At 52.2% G+C, this 25,808-nt stretch overlaps 1 protein-coding gene across 1 annotated transcript in view; it reads left to right on the top strand.

The window, feature by feature from the left end:
* The window catches only part of LOC116957932 (uncharacterized), a 32,099-nt gene extending 8,498 nt beyond the window's left edge, over positions 1-23,601 (top strand). Inside the window, exons 2-4 of the mRNA XM_032980389.2 lie at positions 2,156-2,254; positions 7,635-7,685; positions 21,334-23,601. Coding sequence (XP_032836280.2) covers positions 2,156-2,254; positions 7,635-7,685; positions 21,334-21,870 — 687 coding nt within the window. The 3' untranslated portion in view covers positions 21,871-23,601. The remainder of the gene's footprint in view (positions 1-2,155; positions 2,255-7,634; positions 7,686-21,333) is intronic.
* Positions 23,602-25,808: the final 2,207 nt, after the last annotated feature.

Below are 25,808 nucleotides of genomic sequence, written 5' to 3'. Positions count from 1 at the left end.
GCGTGGCTTCTCTCACTCCAGCGCTGTCCTCCAGACAGTCTCATCCCTTCACCTGATGAAGGCTGCTTGTGTTGTGGCCGAAACGTCGTGATTTTTTATTATTTTATTTTCACCTACATGACTTTACCCAATAGAACCAAAGAGTATGGATCCTAGCAGTCACGAAAGCTTTAAATCTAGAATTGAACATATAAAGATGGTCAAACCTGTGTTATGACCACCTTCTGTTAATTACTAGTACGGCTGTCCGCTCAAAGCTCCCCTGGAGAGAGAGGGTAAAATTATTTAAAGTCCTCGGAATTTTACAAAAGGAGATATGAAAAAAAACCTAAAATGCAGAAAAAAGCACGCCAATGAAAATAATAACAGTAATGTAATCACACTCACAGCACAAAACGAGAGGGGGGGTGGTCTAAAGTAATCACACTCACAGCACAAAACGAGAGGGGGGGTGGTCTAAAGGGGATGTTAGCACTGCACCCACACCGACTCGTGTGGTACAGTGCCAACACGTGTGTGTGACACGTGTTGGCACTGTACCACACGAGTCGGTGTGGTGCAGTGCCAACACGTGTGTGTGTGTGTGACACACGTGTTGGCACACCAGACAAAGGAACGAAAAAAAGTGTGAAAAAAATTCGGCAAAACTCAAAAATTCCTTGAGGAACAAAGGAACTCAAAATCGAAATGAAAACAAAGGAAAGCGTGATTATGAAATCAACTGGCAAAACACTTTCTCCTGCGGAGGGAGGGAGCTGCTGGTAGGAACGTTGGGTTGCTCGGTCAATGGCCGGGGTCAACAGCGGCAGCACCACGTGGTGGTGCGTTCCGCACAATATGCCCGACTGTGTGGGCGGGCACAAGCCGGCGTGAGTTGGTGAAACGTTGAGTTTTATAAGGGCACCACGGGGTGACCAGCCCCTCCCCACCCAGCCCCACCCAACCCCTCCCCACCCAGCCCCTCCCCACCCTCCCCACCCAGCCCCTCCCCACCCAGCCCCTCCCCACCCTCCCCTCCCCACCCAGCCCCACCACTCCCATGTTTGGATGCACGACGGACGGACGGACACAATAATCCCCTGTGGGCTGGTGGTGTAGTAACCAGGAGGTTCCTACGCAGTATTAAAGTGGAGAACAGAGACACCTATACCCTGCAGGGAGCGCAACCGCGCCCTGAACAGTGCAGACAACAGAAAAGAACAAGGACAGAAGGACAAAGGAAGTCTACATAGACAAACAAAGTGATCGCAAGTTGCGTATGAAGCGAGACACTTACTGTTGGTGAGAAGAAACCCCGACAAGAAGTGTGAGAAGATACAGTTGTAGAGGTATGGCCAGGAGCTCTTGGTGAACACAAGGCAGACCTTAAACACGGTAGGACCAACACCTCGGCCATGGCAGATCATTGTTATAATTCAGTGGGCTCACATGACATTGACTTCTCCCAGACGGAGGTTAATTTGCAAGCCATCTGGCTACCACGAGAGATTCGTTCATGAGGCTATCCACATATAACAAGCACAGAGACAATTTCAACCGAGAAGATGGATTCTGGCTTAGCGATCATTGGAAGGATTTGATAAACCATTTCGGGTTTTAAATGATTGTTCACGCTTACGGTGGCTTTCAGACGACATACATTAATTTTTCGTCTCCCCCCTCCTCTTTTCAGAACATAGATGGACTCGTCCTTCTAAATAAACTGTCAAATCGCTATCCGTGGTGCTAAGGTTTTTTTTTTATAAATAAATAAAAACACCTTTTAAAATAAATAAATAAATGCGGACCGCCACTTCTTTCAAATGTTTCTTGCCGTTGGGTTTTCACACCTGATGACGACCGTTTGTGTTATGGTCGAAACGTTGTGAGAATGTTTTTTATTGTTTTATATATTTTATTATTTTATTGTTTCCCTTCAACGTGACTTTACCGAAAGAGCTAAGAATATGTCTCTCTCTCTCCCTCCCTCCCCTCCCTACCTCCCTCCCCTCCCTCCCTGTCTCCCTCCCCTTCCCTCCGTCCCTTCCCTCCCTCCTCTCCCTCCCTCCGTGCCCACCCCCCCGTGCCCCCCCCCGTGCCCCCCCCCGTGACTCTCCCTTGCACCCCCCCGTGCCCCCCCCACCTGCCCCCCCCCCACGGTGCCCCACCCGTGTAGCCGAAATGGATAACAGGATTGGGGCCTTTAAATGATAGCCCGGACGTCGACCCACCTGGGAACAACTCCATGGAACACTTCCCGGTACAGGCTCCAGAGGTGGGGGCACTCACCACTCACTCACTCACCACTCACTCACCACTCACTCACCACTCACTCACTCACCACTCACTCACCACTCACTCACCACTCACCACTTACTCACTCACCACTCACTCACCACTCACTCACTCACTCACCACTCACTCACTCATCACTCACTCACTCACCACTCACTCACCACTCACTCACCACTCACTCACTCACTCACCACTCACTCACCACTCACTCACCACTCACTCACTCACCAAACACTCACCACTCACTCACCACTCACTCACCACTCACTCACTCACCACTCACTCACCACTCACTCACCACTCACCACTTACTCACTCACCACTCACTCACCACTCACTCACTCACCACTCACTCACTCATCACTCACTCACTCACCACTCACTCACCACTCACTCACCACTCACTCACTCACTCACCACTCACTCACCACTCACTCACCACTCACTCACCAAACACTCACCACTCACTCACCACTCACTCACTCACCACTCACTCACCACTCACTCACCACTCACTCACCACTCACTCACTCACCACTCACTCACCACTCACTCACTCACCACTCACTCACCACTCACTCACCACTCACCACTCACTCACCACTCACTCACTCACCACTCACTCACTCACCACTCACCACTCACCACTCACTCACCACTCACTCACCACTCACTCACTCACCACTCACTCACTCACCACTCACTCACTCACCACTCACTCACCACTTACCACTCACTCACCACTCACTCACCACTCACCACTCACTCAGCACTCACTCACTCACTCACCACTCACTCACCACTCACTCACTCACCACTCACTCACCACTCACTCACTCACCACTTACTCACCACTCACTTACTCACCACTCACTCACTCACCACTCACTCACCACTCACTCACCACTCACTCACTCACCACTCACTCACCACTCACCACTCACTCACCACTCACTCACCACTCACTCACTCACTCACCACTCACTCACCACTTACTCATCACTCACTCACTCACCACTCACTCACTCACCACTCACTCACTCACTCACCACTCACTCACCACTCACTCACTCACCACTCACTCACTCACTCACCATTCACTCACCACTCACTCACCACTCACTCACTCACCACTCACTCACTCACTCACCATTCACTCACCACTCACTCACCACTCACTCACTCACCACTCACTCACTCACCACTTACTCACCACTCACTCTTCACCACTCACTCACCACTCACTCACTCACCACTCACTCAACCACTCACTCACCCACTCACTCACTCACCATTCACTCACCACCTCACTCACTCCACCACTCAACTCACCACTCACTCACCACCACTCACACTCACTCACTCACTCACCACTCACTCACTCACCTCACTCCTCACCACTCACCTCAATCAATCTCACTCACCACTCACTCACCACTCACACTCACTCACTCACTACTCACCACTTAACTATCACTCACTCACATCCACTCACTCACTCAACACACCACTCACTCACCACTCACTCACCACTCACCACTCACTCACCACTCACTCACCACTTACTCACTCACCACTCACCACTCACCCACTCATCACTCACTCACCACTCACTCACTCACCACTCACTCACTCACCACTCACTCACCACCTCACCACTTACTCACCTCACACCACTCACTCACCACTCACTCACCACTCCACTTACCACTCACTCCACTCACCACTCACTCACCACTCACTCACCACTCACCACTCACTCACCACTCACTCACCACTCACCACTTACTCACTCTCCACTCACTCACCACTCACTCACCACTCACTCACCACTCACCACTCACTCACCACTCACTCACCACTTACTCACTCACCACTCACTCACCACTCACTCACCACTCACTCACTCATTAAACTCACTCACTCACCACTCACTCACTCAGTCACCATTCACTCACCACTCACTCACCACTTACTCACTCACCACTCACTCACTCACTCACCACTCACTCACCACTCACTCACCACTCACTCACTCACCACTCACTCACCACTCATCACTCACTCACCACTCACTCACCACTCACTCACTCACCACTCACTCACCACTCACTCACCACTCACCACTCACTCACCACTCACTCACTCACTCACCACTCACTCACCACTTACTCACCACTTACTCACCACTCAATCACCACTTACTCACCACTCACCACTCACTCATCACTTACTCACCACTTACTCACCACTCACTCACCACTCACTCACCACTCGCTCACTCATCACTCACTCACTCATCACTCACTCACTCACCACTTACTCACCACTCACTCACTCACTCACCACTTACCACTCACCACTCACCACTCACTCACTCACCACACACTCATCACTCATTCACCACTCACTCACCACTCACTCACTCATCACTCACTCACTCACCACTTACTCACCACTCACTCACTCACCACTCACCACCACTGACAACCACTCACCACCCACTCACCACTCACTCACTACCCCCTATCACAACCACTCACCATCCACTCACCACCACTCACCACCACTACCACTCACCACCCCCACTCTCCACCACTCAACACCCACTCACCACCACTCACCACCACTCACCACTACCACTCACCACCCCCACTCACCATTCACTCACAACCACTCACCACCCACTCACCACTCACTCACCACCCATACTCACCAATCACTCACCACCATTCACCAAGCACTCACCACAACTCATCACCCACTCACCACCACTCACCACCACTCATCACTCACTCACCACCCACACTCACCAATCACTCACCACCACTCACCACATCAAGTCACCACCCACCCGCACACAAAGCCCCCGCTCACCATGACTCACCACCCCCACTCACCACTCGTCACATCTCATCACAACTCCTCACCACTCACCACCATTCCTCACCACCCCACTCACCACTCCCCACTCCTCACCAGTAACCACTCCTTACCACCACTTATTTCTCACCACCCACCACCACTCACCACCCCACTCACCACTCCTCAACACTCACCACTCCTCAACACTCCTCACCACGACTCACCACTCCTCACCACCGCACTCACCACTCCTCACCACTCCTCACCACTCCCCACCACTCCTCACCACCACTCACCACTCCTCACCACTCCTCACCACTCCGCGGCTTCTACAAACCCCAAGGCCCCGACTTCGATTCCCGCTCACAGCCAACTTTCGTAACGATTACCCGAGACTCGGTCCTTGGCCTCACCTAGGTCGGCTCAGCCTCAAATGCGTACAGGGACTCCCCTACTTACGAACCCTCGACATATGAACATTCAGAGATACGAACAAACCTGGCACCATACGTCCAGTTGCCGGTTAAGACCGAAAGTCGTAAGTTCAATAGATGGTGGTGGTGGTGGTGGCATCTGCATCTGCAGAACGTGAAGAACCAGTGGCATCTGCATTTACAGAACGTGAAGAACCAGTGGTATCTACATCTACAAAACGTGAAGAACCAGTGGCATCTACATCTGCAGAACGTGAAGAACCAGTGGCATCTACATTTTCAGAACGTGAAGAATCAGTGGCATCTACATCTGCAGAACGTGAAGAACCAATGGCATCTACATCTGCAGGACGTGAAGAACCAGTGGCATCTACATCTTCAGAACGTGAAGGACCAGTGGTATATACATCTGTAGAACATGAAGAACCAGTGTCATCTACATCTGCAGAGCATGAAGAACCAGTGGCATTTACATCTGCAGAACACGAAGAACCAGCGGTATCTACATCTTCAGAACGTGAAGAACCAGTGACATCTACATCTGCAGAACGTGAAGAACCGGTGGCATCTACATCTGCAGAACGTAAGGAACCAGTGGCATCTACATATGCAGAACGTGAAGAACCAGTGGCATCTACATCTGCAGAACGTGAAGAACCGGTGGCATCTACATCTTCAGAACGTGAAGGACCAGTGGTATATACATCTGTAGAACATGAAGAACCAGTGTCATCTACATCTGCAGAGCATGAAGAACCAGTGGCATTTACATCTGCAGAACACGAAGAACCAGCGGTATCTACATCTTCAGAACGTGAAGAACCAGTGACATCTACATCTGCAGAACGTGAAGAACCGGTGGCATCTACAACTGCAGAACGTAAGGAACCAGTGGCATCTACATATGCAGAACGTGAAGAACCAGTGGCATCTACATCTGCAGAACGTGAAGAACCGGTGGCATCTACATCTGCAGAACGTAAGGAACCAGTGGCATCTACATATGCAGAACGTGAAGAACCAGTGACATCTACATCTACAGAACGTGAAGAACCAGTGGCATCTACATCTGCAGGACGTGAAGAACCAGTGGCATTTACATCTACAGAACATGAAGAAGCAGTGACATCTGCAGAAGATGAATAATCAGTGACATCTACATCTTCAGAACGTGAAGAACCAGTGACATCTACATCTGCAGAACGTGAAGAACCAGTGGCATCTACATCTGCAGAACGTGAAGAACCGGTGGCATCTACATCTGCAGAACGTGAAGAACCAGTGGCATCTACATCTGCAGAACATGAAGAACCAGTGGCATCTACATCTGCAGAACGTGAAGAACCAGTGGCATCTACATCTGCAGAAGATGAAGAACCAGTGGCATCTACATCTGTAGAACGTGAAGAACCAGCGTCATCTACATCTAAAGAACGTGAAGAGCCAGTGGCATCTACATCTGAAGAACGTGAAGAACCAGTGGCATCTACATCTGCAGAACGTGAAGAACCAGTGGCATCTACATCTGCAGAACGTGAAGAACCAGTGACATCTACATCTGCAGAACGTGAAGAACCAGTGACATCTACATCTGAAGAACGTGAAGAACCAGTGGCATCTACATCTGCAGAACGTGAAGAACCAGTGGCATCTACATCTGCAGAACGTGAAGAATCAGTGACATCTACATCTGAAGAACGTGAAGAACCAGTGGCATCTACATCACTAAGAGATGATATAACTTTTGAAGCCACTCCACGTGTTTAGTTTACACACCGTACAAAGTGTATGTAATCGAGAGGAGTAAAGTTGGACTTGAGAACAAATCGACTCAGGAACAGAACCGCTGGAAGTGCCGTCCCTGATGCGGTTGTGTGTAGTAATCGGCCATTTGGAGACAAAGGCGGCCGGGCGTGGTGCTGACCACCCACCCCCTCGTGTGCCACAGTGCCGGTAGCCTTCATAGGCGCTGCTGCTACTAGCTAACAGCACTTGCCCCTACAGTGTGTTACAGGCTACCCATGGAATCTTTGTCTTTGTCATGTGTGTGAGTATCTGCAGCTCAGGCGTCCGCCAGGATTTGGGCCTTTGCGCATGGAAAGGATCAATGAGGTGAGATGATCCACTTCACCGCACACTCCCTCACTCACACTCCCTCACTCACACTCACTCACCCACACTCACCCACTCACAATCACTCACCCACACTCACCGCACACTCACTCACACACTCACTCACCCACTCACACTCACCCACCCACACTCACCCACCCACAACAACAACAACCGCCATTCGCCACTAAGTGGCGGTGACGTCACCACGACGCTTGTGCCAGGCTATGTGCAACCTGAGGCCACGTGAAGTGTCGAACGCCTGCTGGCAGGAGGTCACGGGGCAGACCCAGGTGACACGGGTCGAATGACTGAGATGACTGGCTGATGCACCACCTGTGCCCTCTACTGTGGCAACCTGCTGTGCTTTAGCCACCCGGCGCTCCGCTCATTGTTGTGAGCGACGCTCCTCTGCCCTTCGTTGTTGTTGGAGGGCAACTGCCTCCAACTGCCCAGTAGCGTCCTTCACGAGCCTCGTCCACAAAGGCCGATCTTGACACTGCTGGTACCAGTCATCGGCAAGTCCACTCAGCTCCACGTCCTCCTGTACCACATTACTCCATCTCTTCTCTAGCCCGTGCCGCGCCCGCTTAGCCCCCTCAATCTGGCCGAACAAAAGCTGTTTCGGCATGTGGTGGCTGGGCATGCGGGCTACATGACCCAGCCATCGCAGCCTTCCCCGCCGGAGGAGCTCACCAATGGGACCTTGCCCAGATCTTTCAAGGATTTGTGAGCTCGTCACACAATCTAGTCTGGTTAAACCCAGGATGGATCGTAGGCAGGCCAGCCTAAATGTTTCTAACCGGCGAAGATGTTCCATTAGGGGGGTCCACGTTTCGCAAGCGTAGAGAAAGGAGGGAATGACCGTGGCCGAGAAGACCTGAAGCTTAGTGCGGAGCGACAGACCAGGTAGCTTCCACACAGCGTTACGCAACTGATGAAAAGATATTGCTGCTCAACTGATTCGGAGTGAGACCTCTGCTGTTAAACTGGAGCCAGTCATAAGCACACTGCCCAGGTATGGGAAACTCTCCACTCTCTCCACAACTGCCCCATCACCGATTGGGAGTTGTGGTGGTGGAGTGTCCGATGGTACAAAATACCCAGGCAGGTGCTTAGTTTTGGTGTGGCTGATGGTAAGGCCCCACCTCTTAGTGGCACGCTCCAGTCTCAGCAGCAGCGTCTCCAACTCCTCCTCTGAATGAGCAGTTTTTACCAAATCATCAGCATACATAACGTGGTTGAGCAATAGGGAGCCATCCCTTGACCGCACCCGGGCATCGATCAGCCTCCCATTATGTCTGTAGCATATGGAGATTCCCCCGGTACAGCTATTGAAGGCTTCACGAACTACGTGGTCAAAATAGATGTTAAATAATGTGGGAGCCAGAGGACATCCCTGTCGCACCCCAAGGTGTACAGGGAATGGCTCTGACTCCTGGCCACGTAGTTTTACCCAGGCCCGCTCACCATCATGAAGGTCCTTAATGATCGTGAGCAGAGGGTCAGGTACTCCAAAGCACGAAGAACAACCCAGAGCCCAGGCCTACTGATGGTATCATAGGCCTTGACCAGGTCAATAAAGGAGAGATGTAGGTCTTGTTGGAATTCCCTGCACCTCTGCTGTAGCAGACGGACAGAAAATATGGCATCTGTGCAGGACCGCCCTTTCCTGAAACCGCATTGGGGCTCCGCAAGCCTCTCCTCAGCGTGCCTGGCAAGGCGATGTTGAATAATCCTTGCCAGGACCTTTCCCGGCACACTGAGGAGTGAGACGCCCCTGTAGTTGTTACAGTCTGTGCGGTCCCCCTTCTTAAAAAGGGGGACCACCAAGGCATCCTTCCAATCCTGTGGAACCCGTCCAGTGGTCCAGACTGTTGTTATGATGTCATATAGGGCAGTCTGTGCACAACGCCGCCCTCCCTCAGCATTTCGCTTGGGAGATCATCTCTGCCCGCTGCCTTTCCTGGTCTCAGACTCCGGATCGCCTTCAGTACTTCCTCAACCAATGGCACCTCAGCCAGCCACTCACAGGGGGTGACTTCTTCCAATATTTGAGGCACCGCAGCCTCAGCAGGGTCATCCTCACTTTGTGCCACGATGGTTTCCTGGCTGAGGGATTTTCCCTCCCCCAGGACCTCACAGAAATGCTCAGCAAATCTGCAAACCTGTTCCTGGGGGTCGGAGATTGGGTAGATGCCACTGAACCATAGACGCCTGGCCCCCGGGGCCTCCGGCACAAGCTTATTAGTTATATACTTAATTCGCGGTTTAGTGGTAATTAATTGAAGGTGGAGGGGTTACCAGCCACTCGCACCCGTCCAGAGCCCCCGTTTAGCCCCTGTGGTGGACACATTTGCCATGAGGGGAGGAGCCAATCACAATTGGACCTCCCCCCACAGCACTGTCCACGACAGAGTTGCCCGTCCGGCACCGCGAGGAGGTAGGGGGATGTTTTGCCGGACACAACAACAACAACCGCCATTCGACACTAAGTGGCGGTGACGTCACCACGACGCTTGTGCCAGGCTATGTGCACCGTGAGGCCACGTGAAGTGTCGAACGCCCGCTGGCAGGAGGTCACGGGGCAGACCCAGGTGCCACGGGTCGGCTGACTGAGATGACTGGCTGATGCACCACCTGTGCCCCCTACTGTGCCAACCTGCTGTGCTTTAGCCACCTGGCGCTCCGCTCGTTGTTCTGAGCGTCGCTCCTCCGCCCTCCGTTGTTGTTGGAGGGCGACTGCCTCCAACTGCCCAGTAGCATCCTTCACGAGCCTCCTCCACAGAGGCCGATCTTGACACCGCTGGTACCAGTCATCGGCAAGTCCACTCAGCTCCACGTCCTCCTGTACCACATCACTCCATCTCTTCTCTAGCCCGTGCCGCGCCCGCTTAGCCCCCTCAATCCGGCCAAACAAAAGCTGTTGCGGCATGCGGTGGCTGGGCATGCGGGCTACATGACCCAGCCATCGCAGCCTTGCCTGCCAGAGGAGCTCACCGATGAGACCCTGCCCAGATCTTTCAAAGATTTGTGAGCTCCTCACACAATCCAGTCTGGTTAAACCCAGGATGGATCGTAGGCAGGCCAGCCTAAATGTTTCTAACCGGCGAAGATGTTCCATTAGGGGGGTCCACGTTTCGCAAGCGTAGAGAAGGGAGGGAATGACCGTGGCCGAGAAGACCTGAAGCTTAGTGCGGAGCGACAGACCAGGTAGCTTCCACACAGCGTTACGCAACCGATGAAAAGATATTGCCGCTCGACTGATTCGGAGTGAGACCTCTGCTGTTAAACTGGAGCCAGTCATAAGCACACTGCCCAGGTATGGGAAACTCTCCACTCTCTCCACAACTGCCCCATCACCGATTGCGAGTTGTGGGGGTGGAGTGTCCGATGGTACAAAATACCCAGGCAGGTGCTTAGTTTTGGTGGGGCTGATGGTAAGGCCCCACCTCTTAGTGGCACGCTCCAGTCTCAGCAGCAGCGTCTCCAACTCCTCCTCTGACTGAGCAGCTATTACCAAATCATCAGCATACATAACGTGGTTGAGCAATAGGGAGCCATCCCTTGACCGCACCCGGGCATCGATAAGCCTCCCATTATATCTGTACCATATGGAGATTCCCCCGGTACAGCTATTGAAGGCTTCACGAACTACGTGGTCAAAATAGATGTTAAATAATGTGGGAGCCAGAGGACATCCCTGTCGCACCCCAAGGTGTACAGGGAATGGCTCTGACTCCCGGCCACGTAGTTTTACCCGGGCCCGCTCACCATCATGAAGGTCCTTAATGATCGTGAGCAGAGGGTCAGGTACTCCAAAAGCACGAAGAACGACCCAGAGCCCAGGCCTACTGATGGTATCATAGGCCTTGACCAGGTCAATAAAGCAGAGATGTAGGTCTTGTTGGAATTCCCTACACCTCTGCTGTAGCAGACGGACAGAAAATATGGCATCTGTGCAGGACCGCCCTTTCCTGAAACCGCATTGGGGCTCCGCAAGCCTCTCCTCAGCGTGCCTGGCAAGGCGATGCTGAATAATCCTTGCCAGGACCTTTCCCGGCACACTGAGGAGTGAGATGCCCCTGTAGTTGTTACAGTCTGTGCGGTCCCCCTTCTTAAAAAGGGGGACCACCAGGGCATCCTTCCAATCCTGCGGAACCCGTCCAGTGGTCCAGACTGTTGTTATGATGTCATATAGGGCAGTCTGTGCACAAACGCCACCCTCCCTCAGCATTTCGCTTGGGAGATCATCTCTGCCCGCTGCCTTTCTCTCAGACTCCGGATAGCCTTCAATACTTCCTCAGCAGATGGCACCTCAGCCAGCCACTCACAGGGGGTGACTTCTTCCAATATTTGAGGCACCGCAGCCTCAGCAGGGTCATCCTCACTTTGTGCCACGATGTTTTCCTGGCTGAGGGATTTTCCCTCCCCCAGGACCTCACAGAAATGCTCAGCAAATCTGTGAACCTGTTCCTGGGGGTCGGAGATTGGATCACCGTTTTTTCCCCTAATGATGGTAATAGGTGTGGCGCTGCAGGTTACTTTTTTGATGGAGTTAAATAGAGATTTGTGATCACGGGCCACTGAGGCAGACTCCATCTCCTCAGCAACCCGCGACCACCACCCATCCTTGCAGCGCCTCACGGCTCTCCGAACCTCCGAGCGAAGGCTGCGGTAAGCCTCCTCATTCTCTGACGTGGGATTCTGTAGCCGATGACAGTGGGCCTGTCGCTTTTTCTCAACCATCCTGAACACCTCCTCTGTCAGCCAGGGTCCATGGGGAGGTCTGGACCGCGTACCCAAAGCAGCCATTGCAGCTGCACGAGTCACAGTCCTAAACCTCGCCCATTTACCCTCGACATCAGGAGGAGTTGGGGACGATGCCAATCCCAGCCGCAAGCGATGATGAAATTCTCGCTTGCAACTTTCATCAGATAACTGAGACCAGGCCACTTTATGTTGGAATGGGGTCCTGGGTGTACACCCACCACCGGAGTGGAAGAATGGCAGGCGCATCTTACAGATGACTAGTCGATGGTCAGAGGGCAGATCAGCTCCACGGTAGGTCCTGGTGTCAAGGACATGGGCTCGCATTCGCTGGTCCGTCACTATGTAGTCCAGCAGATGTTCTTACTTGGACCCGGCATGCATCCATGATGTTGTGTGGATGCGCAGATGCCGGAACAGCGTGTTGGTAATTACAAGCCAATGGGCTGCACAAAAATCTAGCAGCCTCCTACCGTTGTTATTGAGCTGATCTGGCCCATGCCCTCCAATCACTCCAGACCAGGTGCCAGTATCATGACCAACTCGGGCATTGAAGTCACCCAACATGATGACTCTATCCCGAGGGGCCACTTTAGCCAGCACCTGTGACAGGAGGTCATAGAAGGCATCTGACTCGTCGGCTTTTCCTGCATCCCTCCACGGATGTTCATCTTCGGTGGGGGCATAAGTAACCACGACCACCATTCCTCGCCTCCGGTTGATGGGAAGGCGAGCCCAAAGTAGCCTGGGGCTTACAGCTTCCCACACCTCACCGCCACGCTCCCACGCCCCCTTCATTCTTTTGTTCAAAAGAAGACCCACACCCTGTTGTTTGGCAGTCTGCTGCCCCGAGTAGAGGACTGTCCACCCCTCATGGTGGCAGGAGCCAGAGCCGGTCCACCGGACCTCCTGAATGCCACATAGATCCAGGCGGTACCGGTCCAGCTCCCGACAGAGGAGTGGCAGCCTCTCCTCTGCAGTGAGCGTTCAAACATTCCACGTGGCCACCCGTAGTGGCTTTTCGTTGTTTCTGGAGTAGCCCCGAGGGTAGGTATTCAATCTCCTGGCTCCGCCAATTGGGGTTTGGCCAGGAGACGTCATAGACGCCTGGCCCCCCGGGGCCTCCGGCACAAGCTTATTAGTTACATATTTCAGTTGAATTCGTGGTTTCGTGGTAATTAATTGAAGGTGGAGGGGTTACCAGCCCCTCGCACCCGTCCAGAGCCGGACACACACGCAGACACACAGACACACACAGACACACAGACACACAAAGAGTCAACACTGCACCATAGACTCAACACTGCCTGTTGACTCAACACTGCCCATAGACTCAAAACTACCCATAGACTCAACACTGCACCATAGACTCAACACTGCACCATCGACTCAACACTGGACCATAGACTCAACACTGCACCATCGACTCAACACTGCACCATAGACTCAACACTGCACCATAGACTCAACACTGCCCCATACCTCAACACTGCACCATAGACTCAACACTGCACCATAGACTCAACACTGCCCCATAGACTCAACACTACCCAGAGACTCAACACTGCACCATAGACTCAACACTGCACCATAGACTCAACACTGCCCCATAGACTCAACACTACCCAGAGACTCAACACTGCCCATAGACTCAACACTGCCTGTTGACTCAACACTGCACATAGACTCAACACTGTCCAATGACTCAACACTACCCAGAGACTCAACACTGCACCATAGACTCAACACTGCACCATAGACTCAACACTGCCCCATAGACTCAACACTACCCAGAGACTCAACACTGCCCATAGACTCAACACTGCCTGTTGACTCAACACTGCCCATAGACTCAACACTGCCCAATGACTCAACACTACCCAGAGACTCAACACTGCCCATAGACTCAACACTGCCTGTTGACTCAACACTGCCCATAGACTCAACACTGTCCAATGACTCAACACTACCCAGATACTCAACACTACCCAGAGACTCAACACTGTCCATAGACTCAAAACTACCCATAGACTCAACACTGCACCATAGACTCAACACTGCACCATCGACTCAACACTGGACCATAGACTCAACACTGCACCATCGACTCAACACTGCACCATAGACTCAACACTGCCCCATAGACTCAACACTACCCAGAGACTCAACACTGCACCATAGACTCAACACTGCACCATAGACTCAACACTGCCCCATAGACTCAACACTACCCAGAGACTCAACACTGCCCATAGACTCAACACTGCCTGTTGACTCAACACTGCCCATAGACTCAACACTGCCTGTTGACTCAACACTGCCCATAGACTCAACACTGTCCAATGACTCAACACTACCCAGATACTCAACACTACCCAGAGACTCAACACTGCCCATAGACTCAAAACTACCCATAGACTCAACACTGCACCATAGACTCAACACTGCACCATCGACTCAACACTGGACCATAGACTCAACACTGCACCATCGACTCAACACTGCACCATAGACTCAACACTGCACCATAGACTCAACACTGCCCCATACCTCAACACTGCACCATAGACTCAACACTGCACCATAGACTCAACACTGCCCCATAGACTCAACACTGCACCATAGACTCAACACTGCACCATAGACTCAACACTGCCCCATACCTCAACACTGCCCCATAGACTCAACACTACCCAGAGACTCAACACTGCCCATAGACTCAACACTACCCAGAGACTCAACACTGCACCATAGACTCAACACTGCCCAATGACTCAACACTACCCAGAGACTCAACACTGCCCATAGACTCAACACTGCCTGTTGACTCAACACTGCACATAGACTCAACACTGTCCAATGACTCAACACTACCCAGAGACTCAACACTGCACCATAGACTCAACACTGCACCATAGACTCAACACTGCCCCATAGACTCAACACTACCCAGAGACTCAACACTGCCCATAGACTCAACACTGCCTGTTGACTCAACACTGCCCATAGACTCAACACTGCCCAATGACTCAACACTACCCAGAGACTCAACACTGCCCATAGACTCAACACTGCCTGTTGACTCAACACTGCCCATAGACTCAACACTGTCCAATGACTCAACACTACCCAGATACTCAACACTACTCAGAGACTCAACACTGCCCATAGACTCAAAACTACCCATAGACTCAACACTGCACCATAGACTCAACACTGCACCATCGACTCAACACTGGACCATAGACTCAACACTGCACCATCGACTCAACACTGCACCATAGACTCAACACTGCACCATAGACTCAACACTGCCCCATACCTCAACACTGCACCATAGACTCAACACTGCACCATAGACTCAACACTGCCCCATAGACTCATCACTGCACCATAGACTCAACACTGCACCATAGACTCAACACTGCACCATAGACTCAACACTGCCCCATAGACTCAACACTACCCAGAGACTCAACACTGCCCATAGACTCAACACTACCCAGAGACTCAACACTGCACCATAGACTCAACACTGCCCAATGACTCAACACTACCCAGAGACTCAACACTGCCCATAGACTCAACACTGCCTGTTGACTCAACACTGCCCATAGACTCAACACTGTCCAATGACTCAACACTACCCAGATACTCAACACTACCCAGAGACTCAACACTGCCCATAGACTCAACACTGCCTGTTGACTCAACACTGCCCATAGACTCAACACTGTCCAATGACTCAACACTACCCAGATACTCAACACTACCCAGAGACTCAACACTGCCCATAGACTCAACACTGCCTGTTGACTCAACACTGCCCATAGACTCAACACTGTCCAATGACTCAACACTACCCAGATACTCAACACTACCCAGAGACTCAACACTGCCCATAGACTCAAAACTACCCATAGACTCAACACTGCACCATAGACTCAACACTGCACCATCGACTCAACACTGGACCATAGACTCAACACTGCACCATCGACTCAACACTGCACCATAGACTCAACACTGCCCCATAGACTCAACACTACCCAGAGACTCAACACTGCACCATAGACTCAACACTGCACCATAGACTCAACACTGCCCCATAGACTCAACACTACCCAGAGACTCAACACTGCCCATAGACTCAACACTGCCTGTTGACTCAACACTGCCCATAGACTCAACACTGCCCAATGACTCAACACTACCCAGAGACTCAACACTGCCCATAGACTCAACACTGCCTGTTGACTCAACACTGCCCATAGACTCAACACTGTCCAATGACTCAACACTACCCAGATACTCAACACTACCCAGAGACTCAACACTGCCCATAGACTCAAAACTACCCATAGACTCAACACTGCACCATAGACTCAACACTGCACCATCGACTCAACACTGGACCATAGACTCAACACTGCACCATCGACTCAACACTGCACCATAGACTCAACACTGCACCATAGATTCAACACTGCCCCATACCTCAACACTGCACCATAGACTCAACACTGCACCATAGACTCAACACTGCCCCATAGACTCAACACTGCACCATAGACTCAACACTGCACCATAGACTCAACACTGCCCCATACCTCAACACTGCCCCATAGACTCAACACTACCCAGAGACTCAACACTGCCCAATGACTCAACACTACCCAGAGACTCAACACTGCCCATAGACTCAACACTGCCTGTTGACTCAACACTGCCCATAGACTCAACACTGTCCAATGACTGAACACTACCCAGATACTCAACACTACCCAGAGACTCAACACTGCCCATAGACTCAAAACTACCCATAGACTCAACACTGCACCATAGACTCAACACTGCACCATCGACTCAACACTGGACCATAGACTCAACACTGCACCATAGACTCAACACTGCCCCATAGACTCAACACTGCACCATAGACTCAACACTGCACCATAGACTCAACACTGCCGCATACCTCAACACTGCCCCATAGACTCAACACTACCCAGAGACTCAACACTGCCCATAGACTCAACACTACCCAGAGACTCAACACTGCACCATAGACTCAACACTGCCCAATGACTCAACACTACCCAGAGACTCAACACTGCCCATAGACTCAACACTGCCTGTTGACTCAACACTGCCCATAGACTCAACACTGTCCAATGACTCAACACTACCCAGAGACTCAACACTGCACCATAGACTCAACACTGCACCATAGACTCAACACTGCCCCATAGACTCAACACTACCCAGAGACTCAACACTGCCCATAGACTCAACACTGCCTGTTGACTCAACACTGCCCATAGACTCAACACTGCCCAATGACTCAACACTACCCAGAGACTCAACACTGCCCATAGACTCAACACTGCCTGTTGACTCAACACTGCCCATAGACTCAACACTGTCCAATGACTCAACACTACCCAGATACTCAACACTACCCAGAGACTCAACACTGCCCATAGACTCAAAACTACCCATAGACTCAACACTGCACCATAGACTCAACACTGCACCATCGACTCAACACTGGACCATAGACTCAACACTGCACCATCGACTCAACACTGCACCATAGACTCAACACTGCACCATAGACTCAACACTGCCCCATACCTCAACACTGCACCATAGACTCAACACTGCACCATAGACTCAACACTGCCCCATAGACTCAACACTGCACCATAGACTCAACACTGCACCATAGACTCAACACTGCACCATAGACTCAACACTGCACCATAGACTCAACACTGCACCATAGACTCAACACTGCACCATAGACTCAACACTGCCCCATACCTCAACACTGCCCCATAGACTCAACACTACCCAGAGACTCAACACTGCCCATAGACTCAACACTACCCAGAGACTCAACACTGCCCATAGACTCAACACTGCCTGTTGACTCAACACTGCCCATAGACTCAACACTGTCCAATGACTCAACACTACCCAGAGACTCAACACTGCACCATAGACTCAACACTGCACCATAGACTCAACACTGCCCCATAGACTCAACACTACCCAGAGACTCAACACTGCCCATAGACTCAACACTGCCTGTTGACTCAACACTGCCCATAGACTCAACACTGCCCAATGACTCAACACTACCCAGAGACTCAACACTGCCCATAGACTCAACACTGCCTGTTGACTCAACACTGCCCATAGACTTAACACTGTCCAATGACTCAACACTACCCAGATACTCAACACTACCCAGAGACTCAACACTGCCCATAGACTCAAAACTACCCATAGACTCAACACTGCACCATAGACTCAACACTGCACCATCGACTCAACACTGGACCATAGACTCAACACTGCACCATCGACTCAACACTGCACCATAGACTCAACACTGCACCATAGACTCAACACTGCCCCATACCTCAACACTGCACTTCGACTCAACACTGCACCATAGACTCAACACTGCCCCATAGACTCAACACTGCACCATAGACTCAACACTGCACCATAGACTCAACACTGCCCCATACCTCAACACTGCCCCATAGACTCAACACTACCCAGAGACTCAACACTGCCCATAGACTCAACACTACCCAGAGATTCAACACTGCACCATAGACTCAACACTGCCCAATGACTCAACACTACCCAGAGACTCAACACTGCCCATAGACTCAACACTGCCTGTTGACTCAACACTGCCCATAGACTCAACACTGTCCAATGACTCAACACTACCCAGAGACTCAACACTGCCCATAGACTCAACACTGCCTGTTGACTCAACACTGCCCATAGACTCAACACTGTCCAATGACTCAACACTACCCAGATACTCAACACTACCCAGAGACTCAACACTGCCCATAGACTCAAAACTACCCATAGACTCAACACTGCACCATAGACTCAACACTGCACCATCGACTCAACACTGGACCATAGACTCAACACTGCACCATCGACTCAACACTGCACCATAGACTCAACACTGCACCATAGACTCAACACTGCCCCATACCTCAACACTGCACCATAGACTCAACACTGCACCATAGACTCAACACTGCCCCATAGACTCAACACTGCACCATAGACTCAACACTGCACCATAGACTCAACACTGCCCCATACCTCAACACTGCCCCATAGACTCAACACTACCCAGAGACTCAACACTGCCCATAGACTCAACACTACCCAGAGACTCAACACTGCACCATAGACTCAACACTGCCCAATGACTCAACACTACCCAGAGACTCAACACTGCCCATAGACTCAACACTGCCTGTTGACTCAACACTGCCCATAGACTCAACACTGTCCAATGACTCAACACTACCCAGATACTCAACACTACCCAGAGACTCAACACTGCCCATAGACTCAACACTGCCTGTTGACTCAACACTGCCCATAGACTCAACACTGTCCAATGACTCAACACTACCCAGATACTCAACACTACCCAGAGACTCAACACTGCACCATAGACTCAACACTGCACCATAGACTCAACACTGCACCATAGACTCAACACTGCACCATAGACTCAACACTGCACCATAGACTCAACACTGCACCATAGACTCAACACTCCGCACCTCCGATTAGCACCTTTGGCGACATACGGTGCGAAAGAAGTTTGACGTACACACATCCACACAAAGACCACGTGGAGGGAGGGATCGTTGTCGATGCGTGTGGTGTGGTGCGTGTGCATCGTGCTGTCCAACCACACCCCTTCACGTGCCGTGATCCGCCTTCACAGTTGCTGCTCGCTAACAGCACTTGCCCCAACAGCCTGTTACAGGCTACACGGGGGACCTTTGTCTGTGTCTACCTTCACAGTTGCTGTTCGCTAACAGCACTTGCCCCAACAGCCTGTTACAGGCTACACGGGGGACCTTTGTCTGTGTCTACCTTCACAGGTGCTGTTCGCTAACAGCACTTGCCCCAACAGTCTGTTACAGGCTACACGGGGGACCTTTGTCTGTGTCTACCTTCACAGGTGCTGCTGCTACTTGCTACTCACAGCACTTGCCCCTACAGCCTGTTACAGGCTACACGGGGGACCTTTGTCTGTGTCTATCTTCACAGGTGCTGCTCGCTAACAGCACTTGCCCCAACAGTCTGTTACAGGCTACACGGGGGACCTTTGTCTGTGTCTACCTTGACAGGTGCTGCTGCTACTAGCAGCACTTGCCCCTACAGCATGTTAGAGGCTACACGGGGGACCTTTGTCTGTGTCTACCTTCACAGGTGCTGCTGCTACTCGCTACTCACAGCACTTGCCCCTACAGTCTGTTAGGGGCTACACGGGGGATCTTTGTCTGTGTCTACCTTCACAGGTGCTGCTGCTACTCGCTACTCACAGCACTTGCCCCTACAGCCTGTTAGAGGCTACACGGGGGATCTTTGTCTGTGTCTACCTTCACAGGTGCTGCTGCTACTCGCTATTAACAGCACTTGCCCCTACAGCCTGTTAGAGGCTACACGGGGGACCTTTGTCTGTGTCTATCTTCACAGGTGCTGCTCGCTAACAGCACTTGCCCCAACAGTCTGTTACAGGCTACACGGGGGACCTTTGTCTGTGTCTACCTTGACAGGTGCTGCTGCTACTAGCAGCACTTGCCCCTACAGCATGTTACAGGCTACACGGGGGACCTTTGTCTGTGTCTACCTTCACAGGTGCTGCTGCTACTCACAGCACTTGCCCCTACAGTCTGTTCGAGGCTACACGGGGGACCTTTGTCTGTGTCTACCTTCACAGGTGCTGCTGCTACTCACAGCACTTGCCCCTACAGTCTGTTAGAGGCTACACGGGGGACCTTTGTCTCCGTGCGTTATGTGTGCATAGGGCCCAGCCGACCCCACGGGCGTCCCGGGTGACGTCCCCAGTGACCCCCCCGCGGTGCCCACGGCCACCGCCCGCCCCCCGTGCCTGCGGCCGGCGTCCCTGGTGGGCCCGTGGCCCGTGAACGTGGACGGCCCGGCGGAGGACCGGCCTGCCGGCAAGCCTTCGCACGAGCCCTCTCACAACCACCACCACCACCACCACCACCACCCCCACCACCACCACCAACCGCATGCCGGCAAACAACCTCACCACAGCCGCCACCACCACCACCACGTCGGCCACGGCGAGTGGGACGGCAAGCCCGTCGCGCCCGGCGGCCACGGCAAGAAGCCGCGTTTGCACGACGGAGAGGGCCTCCTTGGGGCGGGGGTTGCACCGGTGAAGCCTCCCCCCCCCCCCGTGAAGCCCCCCGTGAAGCCCCCCGTGAAGCCCCACGTGGGCCCCGGTGAGAAGCCGCCCGCGCCGAAAGAGTCGGGGGGCGACGGCGACGGAGGCGGCTTCTCCGACCTCGACCTCCTGGCGGGCTTGGAGAAATAGCGGCGACGCCGCCGCCGCTATCAGCACCACCGCCGCCGCCATCAACGCCACCAACGCAGCCTCCATCATCGCCACCGCCACCATCAACGCCACCACCGCCGCCACCGCCACCATCAACGCCACCACCGCCGCCACCGCCTCCATCATCGCCACCGCCACCGCCACGACCACCATCAACGCCACCGCCACCACCGCCGCCACCGGCACCGCCACCGCCTCCATCAACGCCACCACCGCCAGCGCCGCCACCGGCACTACCGCGAACCACCGCCACCATGACCGCCAGCACCACCACCACCGTCACCACCGTCGTCACCGCCGCCGCCACCACCACCACCACTGTCGGCACTGCCGGGGGAGGCGGGTAGCCGTGGGAACTCCCCTTACGGTGCCAGTCGCCATCCCCCACCGCCTCCCCACCGACACCATTCCTGTGCAAGCGGGGTAACGCCGCATCCTCCCCTTTATCGTTACCTTCACGTGCACGTTATCGATTCAGACAATATACGTATATATATAAAATAACAATTAAAATTAAACAAATCTTAAGTAGCACGGTCGTCGTTCTCACCTCCCCTTAGCCCTCGATCCCAATCCACCGTCACCACCCACACCCCCCCGGGCACCCCTTGAGGCGACTGCCCCGGGCCCCACGCTTTGGGGGTCCCCCCGTATCGATGATTATCGAACGAACGGGGGGCCCTGGCTGGCGACGCCTGCTGTCGTACGTTAAGGAGTCTGCGTGATCTCTCTCTTGCTGTGTGTGTGTCTCTTCCACGTGGTTCTCTCCCCCCCCCCCCCCCCCCCGTGCTCGCCTGTGATAAGACTGTTGGGGGGCAAGTATCTGTTGGAGAGTAGTAGCACTCACCCTCACACTCACCTTGAGGCACCTTCACTCACGCTCACACTCTCACACTCACCCTCTCACACACTCACCCTCACCTACACACTCACCTTCAGGCACCTTCACTCACCCTCTCACACACTCACCCTCACCTACACACTCACCTTCAGGCACCTTCACTCACCCTCTCACACACTCACCCTCACCTTCACACTCACCTTGAGGCACCTTCACTCACGCTCACCCTCTCTCACTCACCTTCACACTCACCTTCACTCACGCTCACACTCTCTCACTCACCTTCACACTCACCTTCACTCACGCTCACACTCTCTCACTCACCTTCACACTCACCTTGAGGCACCTTCACTCACCCTCTCACCCTCTCACACTCACCTTCACACTCACCTTCACTCACGCTCACACTCTCTCACTCACCCTCACACTCACCTTCACACTCACCTTCACACTCACCTTCAGGCACCTTCACACTCACCATCGACATATGCTCCAGGCCCCGCACTAGCTTCATCCGGCACTTGCTCCATTACTATAGTACTATACTGCCTTCAACTTTTATGAACGACTGGGTGTTTAAGGTTAGCGATTTGTCATATTATCTGGGCTGTATAGCTAATGAAAAAATACAATTACTTTACTATGCAAGTTAAAAATGTGTGTGTTTTCATATTTACGTGTTTTTTAAAATTGTATTTTAGGGCCCCTTTATAACAGCATGTTCTATGGGCCCTGCACTAGCTTAATCCGGCACTTGCTCTATTACTGTAGTACTATACCGCCTTCAACGTTTATGAACGACTGGGTGTTTAAGGTTAGCGATCTGTCGCATTATCCGGCCGTGCAGCAAATTAAAAAATACAATCACTTTCCTGTGCAAGTGCATTTTTTTTGTTTTGTTTCAATATTCATGTTATTTGTTCATTTAGGGCCCCCTTTGTAACAACACATGCGACAGGCCACCCCCGCACGAGCTTCATCCGGCACTGCTCTGGCCCGGCATGCGAATGAACGCGCGGCGATTCCTCGTTCGCCGCGCTCGGGTGGAGTCAGAGTGTCGGCGAACGGCCAACGACCAGCGGCCAACGGCGAACCAACGGCCAACGGCGAACAGCGAACGAAGGGCCAACGGCCAACGACCAACTGCCAACGACCAACTGCCAACGGTCAAAGGGTCCACCATGCAGAAGTAGCAGTTGCTTGAATGGTCAGTGGGTTCCCGCCAAATTCTAGGGGTAGCGGGCTTCATGGCTCTCTTTTCCCCTCTGTACCATCCTACAAAAACACATTTACTTCACCCATGACTAATGTGTAAGAGGTTCTCGCAAACAGTTTTCACATATGACATATTTTTTCAATAACATCGAAAATTAAAAACTTCTACAATGTTTTCAATTTAACAAATTTTATAACATAAAAGTCCGAGCAACAATTGTCCATCTTACCTTCCAGGGTGTTTTTTTGCATTGCTCGCAGGTGAAATGAGGTGCCCAGGGTTTGTCTTGATCCCCGGCAGGCATGCCAACATATGCCTTTGGAGGGCTCACACATCTTAGCAGATGCTTCCGCAGAGTACTTTGTCGCTCGTGTCTTGATAAATTGGCCGCAGACAGAGCAAAATGCGTCTGCCGGAACGCTTGCAGCCTCTTGATGCCACCTCAGAAAAATGCAGATATGTATCCACTTAGGCAGCTGGAACTAAACTCAACTGGTAGGCTTAAGGCCCCTGTATTTATACTACTATTTATGTTACTGGAAAGTTCTAGAAGTTACTCCAAGTTTACTCAGCACTGAATCTATCTGGACTGTTCTGGCAAATAGGTCAATTTCTAAATATCACTGTCCTGGTCACAAAAGCAAAGTTTGTGAGGAATAACAATAGCCACTTTCTGTACTGTTGAAGCATAAGCAATTAGGAAATACCACTTACTACCCAGGGACAAAAAATAAATACAAATTTGTTTCACAGTGTTATAAATCTCAACGTTCATCCTACAAAGTACCATCACAAGGCGAGCAATACGAACAAATAGACAATCACCATAACTACACTCACCACTACACTCACCACTGGTACCCTCACCACTAAACTCACCACTACACTCACCACCACACCTGTCAACCCCTTATCAGTGCCCTACCTTATTGCAGACCAATCCAGACCTTATTGGTCAACCCGGTGCCATTATAAATCTCAACATTTATCCTATAAAGTCCCATCACAAGGAAGAAACACAGACGAATAGACAATCAACACTACACTCACCACTACACTCACCACCACACCTGTCAACCCCCTTATCAGTGCCCTACCTTATTGCAGACCAATTTATTGGTCACCCCGTGCCCCTTATAAAACTCAACGTTCATCCTACAAAGTCCCATCGCAAGGAGAGAAACACAAACAGGCGCATTTTTTTAAACCGGTATTGAAACAGCCATACGCCGTATGGACCTAACAACTCAAATTCTCCTGTACAAGAATACGGGGTACACCGTATGGCTTGACACGGTATGCACAAGGCAGCGGTGAAGGTGGTTGGCACACTCTACGTTTGTGCGTAACTGCCCACGCATCCGAAGATCGAACGTGCAATTTACATCCTGAACAAAGGAGCACTGCATATTTAAATAATGTACAGCACGGGGAGTACCCGACTTGCGAACACCCGGCTTATGAGCGTCCCGACTTACGAACGTCTAAACTTACGAGCGTCCCGACTTACGAACGCACTTCCATGACTTTTAAAATTTCTTAAACCGCCCAACGTGCGAACCCGCGCTTGTGAATGTAATGAGTCCCAGTATCCCTGTTGGCAGTGTTTATAAGTTTGTTTGTGTGTGTGTCTGTGTGTGTGTCTATGAGTGTCTGTGTGTGTCTGTGTGTGTGTGTGTCTGTGTGTCTGTGTGTGTGTCCGGCAAAACAACCCCCTACCTCCTCGCAGTGCCGGACGGGCAACTCTGTCGTGAACAGTGCTGTGGGGAGAGGGCTAATTCCGATTGGCCCTCTCCCCTCATGGCATCTGTGACCACCACAGTGACTAAACGGGGGCTCTGGAAAGGTGCGAGGGGCTGA

The sequence above is a fragment of the Petromyzon marinus genome, chromosome 67 (genome assembly GCF_048934315.1).
Source record: "Petromyzon marinus isolate PM22_M1 ecotype Great Lakes invasive population chromosome 67, UKy_Petmar_22M1.pri1.0, whole genome shotgun sequence".
In the NCBI taxonomy this organism is placed as follows: domain Eukaryota; kingdom Metazoa; phylum Chordata; class Hyperoartia; order Petromyzontiformes; family Petromyzontidae; genus Petromyzon; species Petromyzon marinus.
This window is presented reverse-complemented; position numbering and strand designations above follow the sequence as displayed.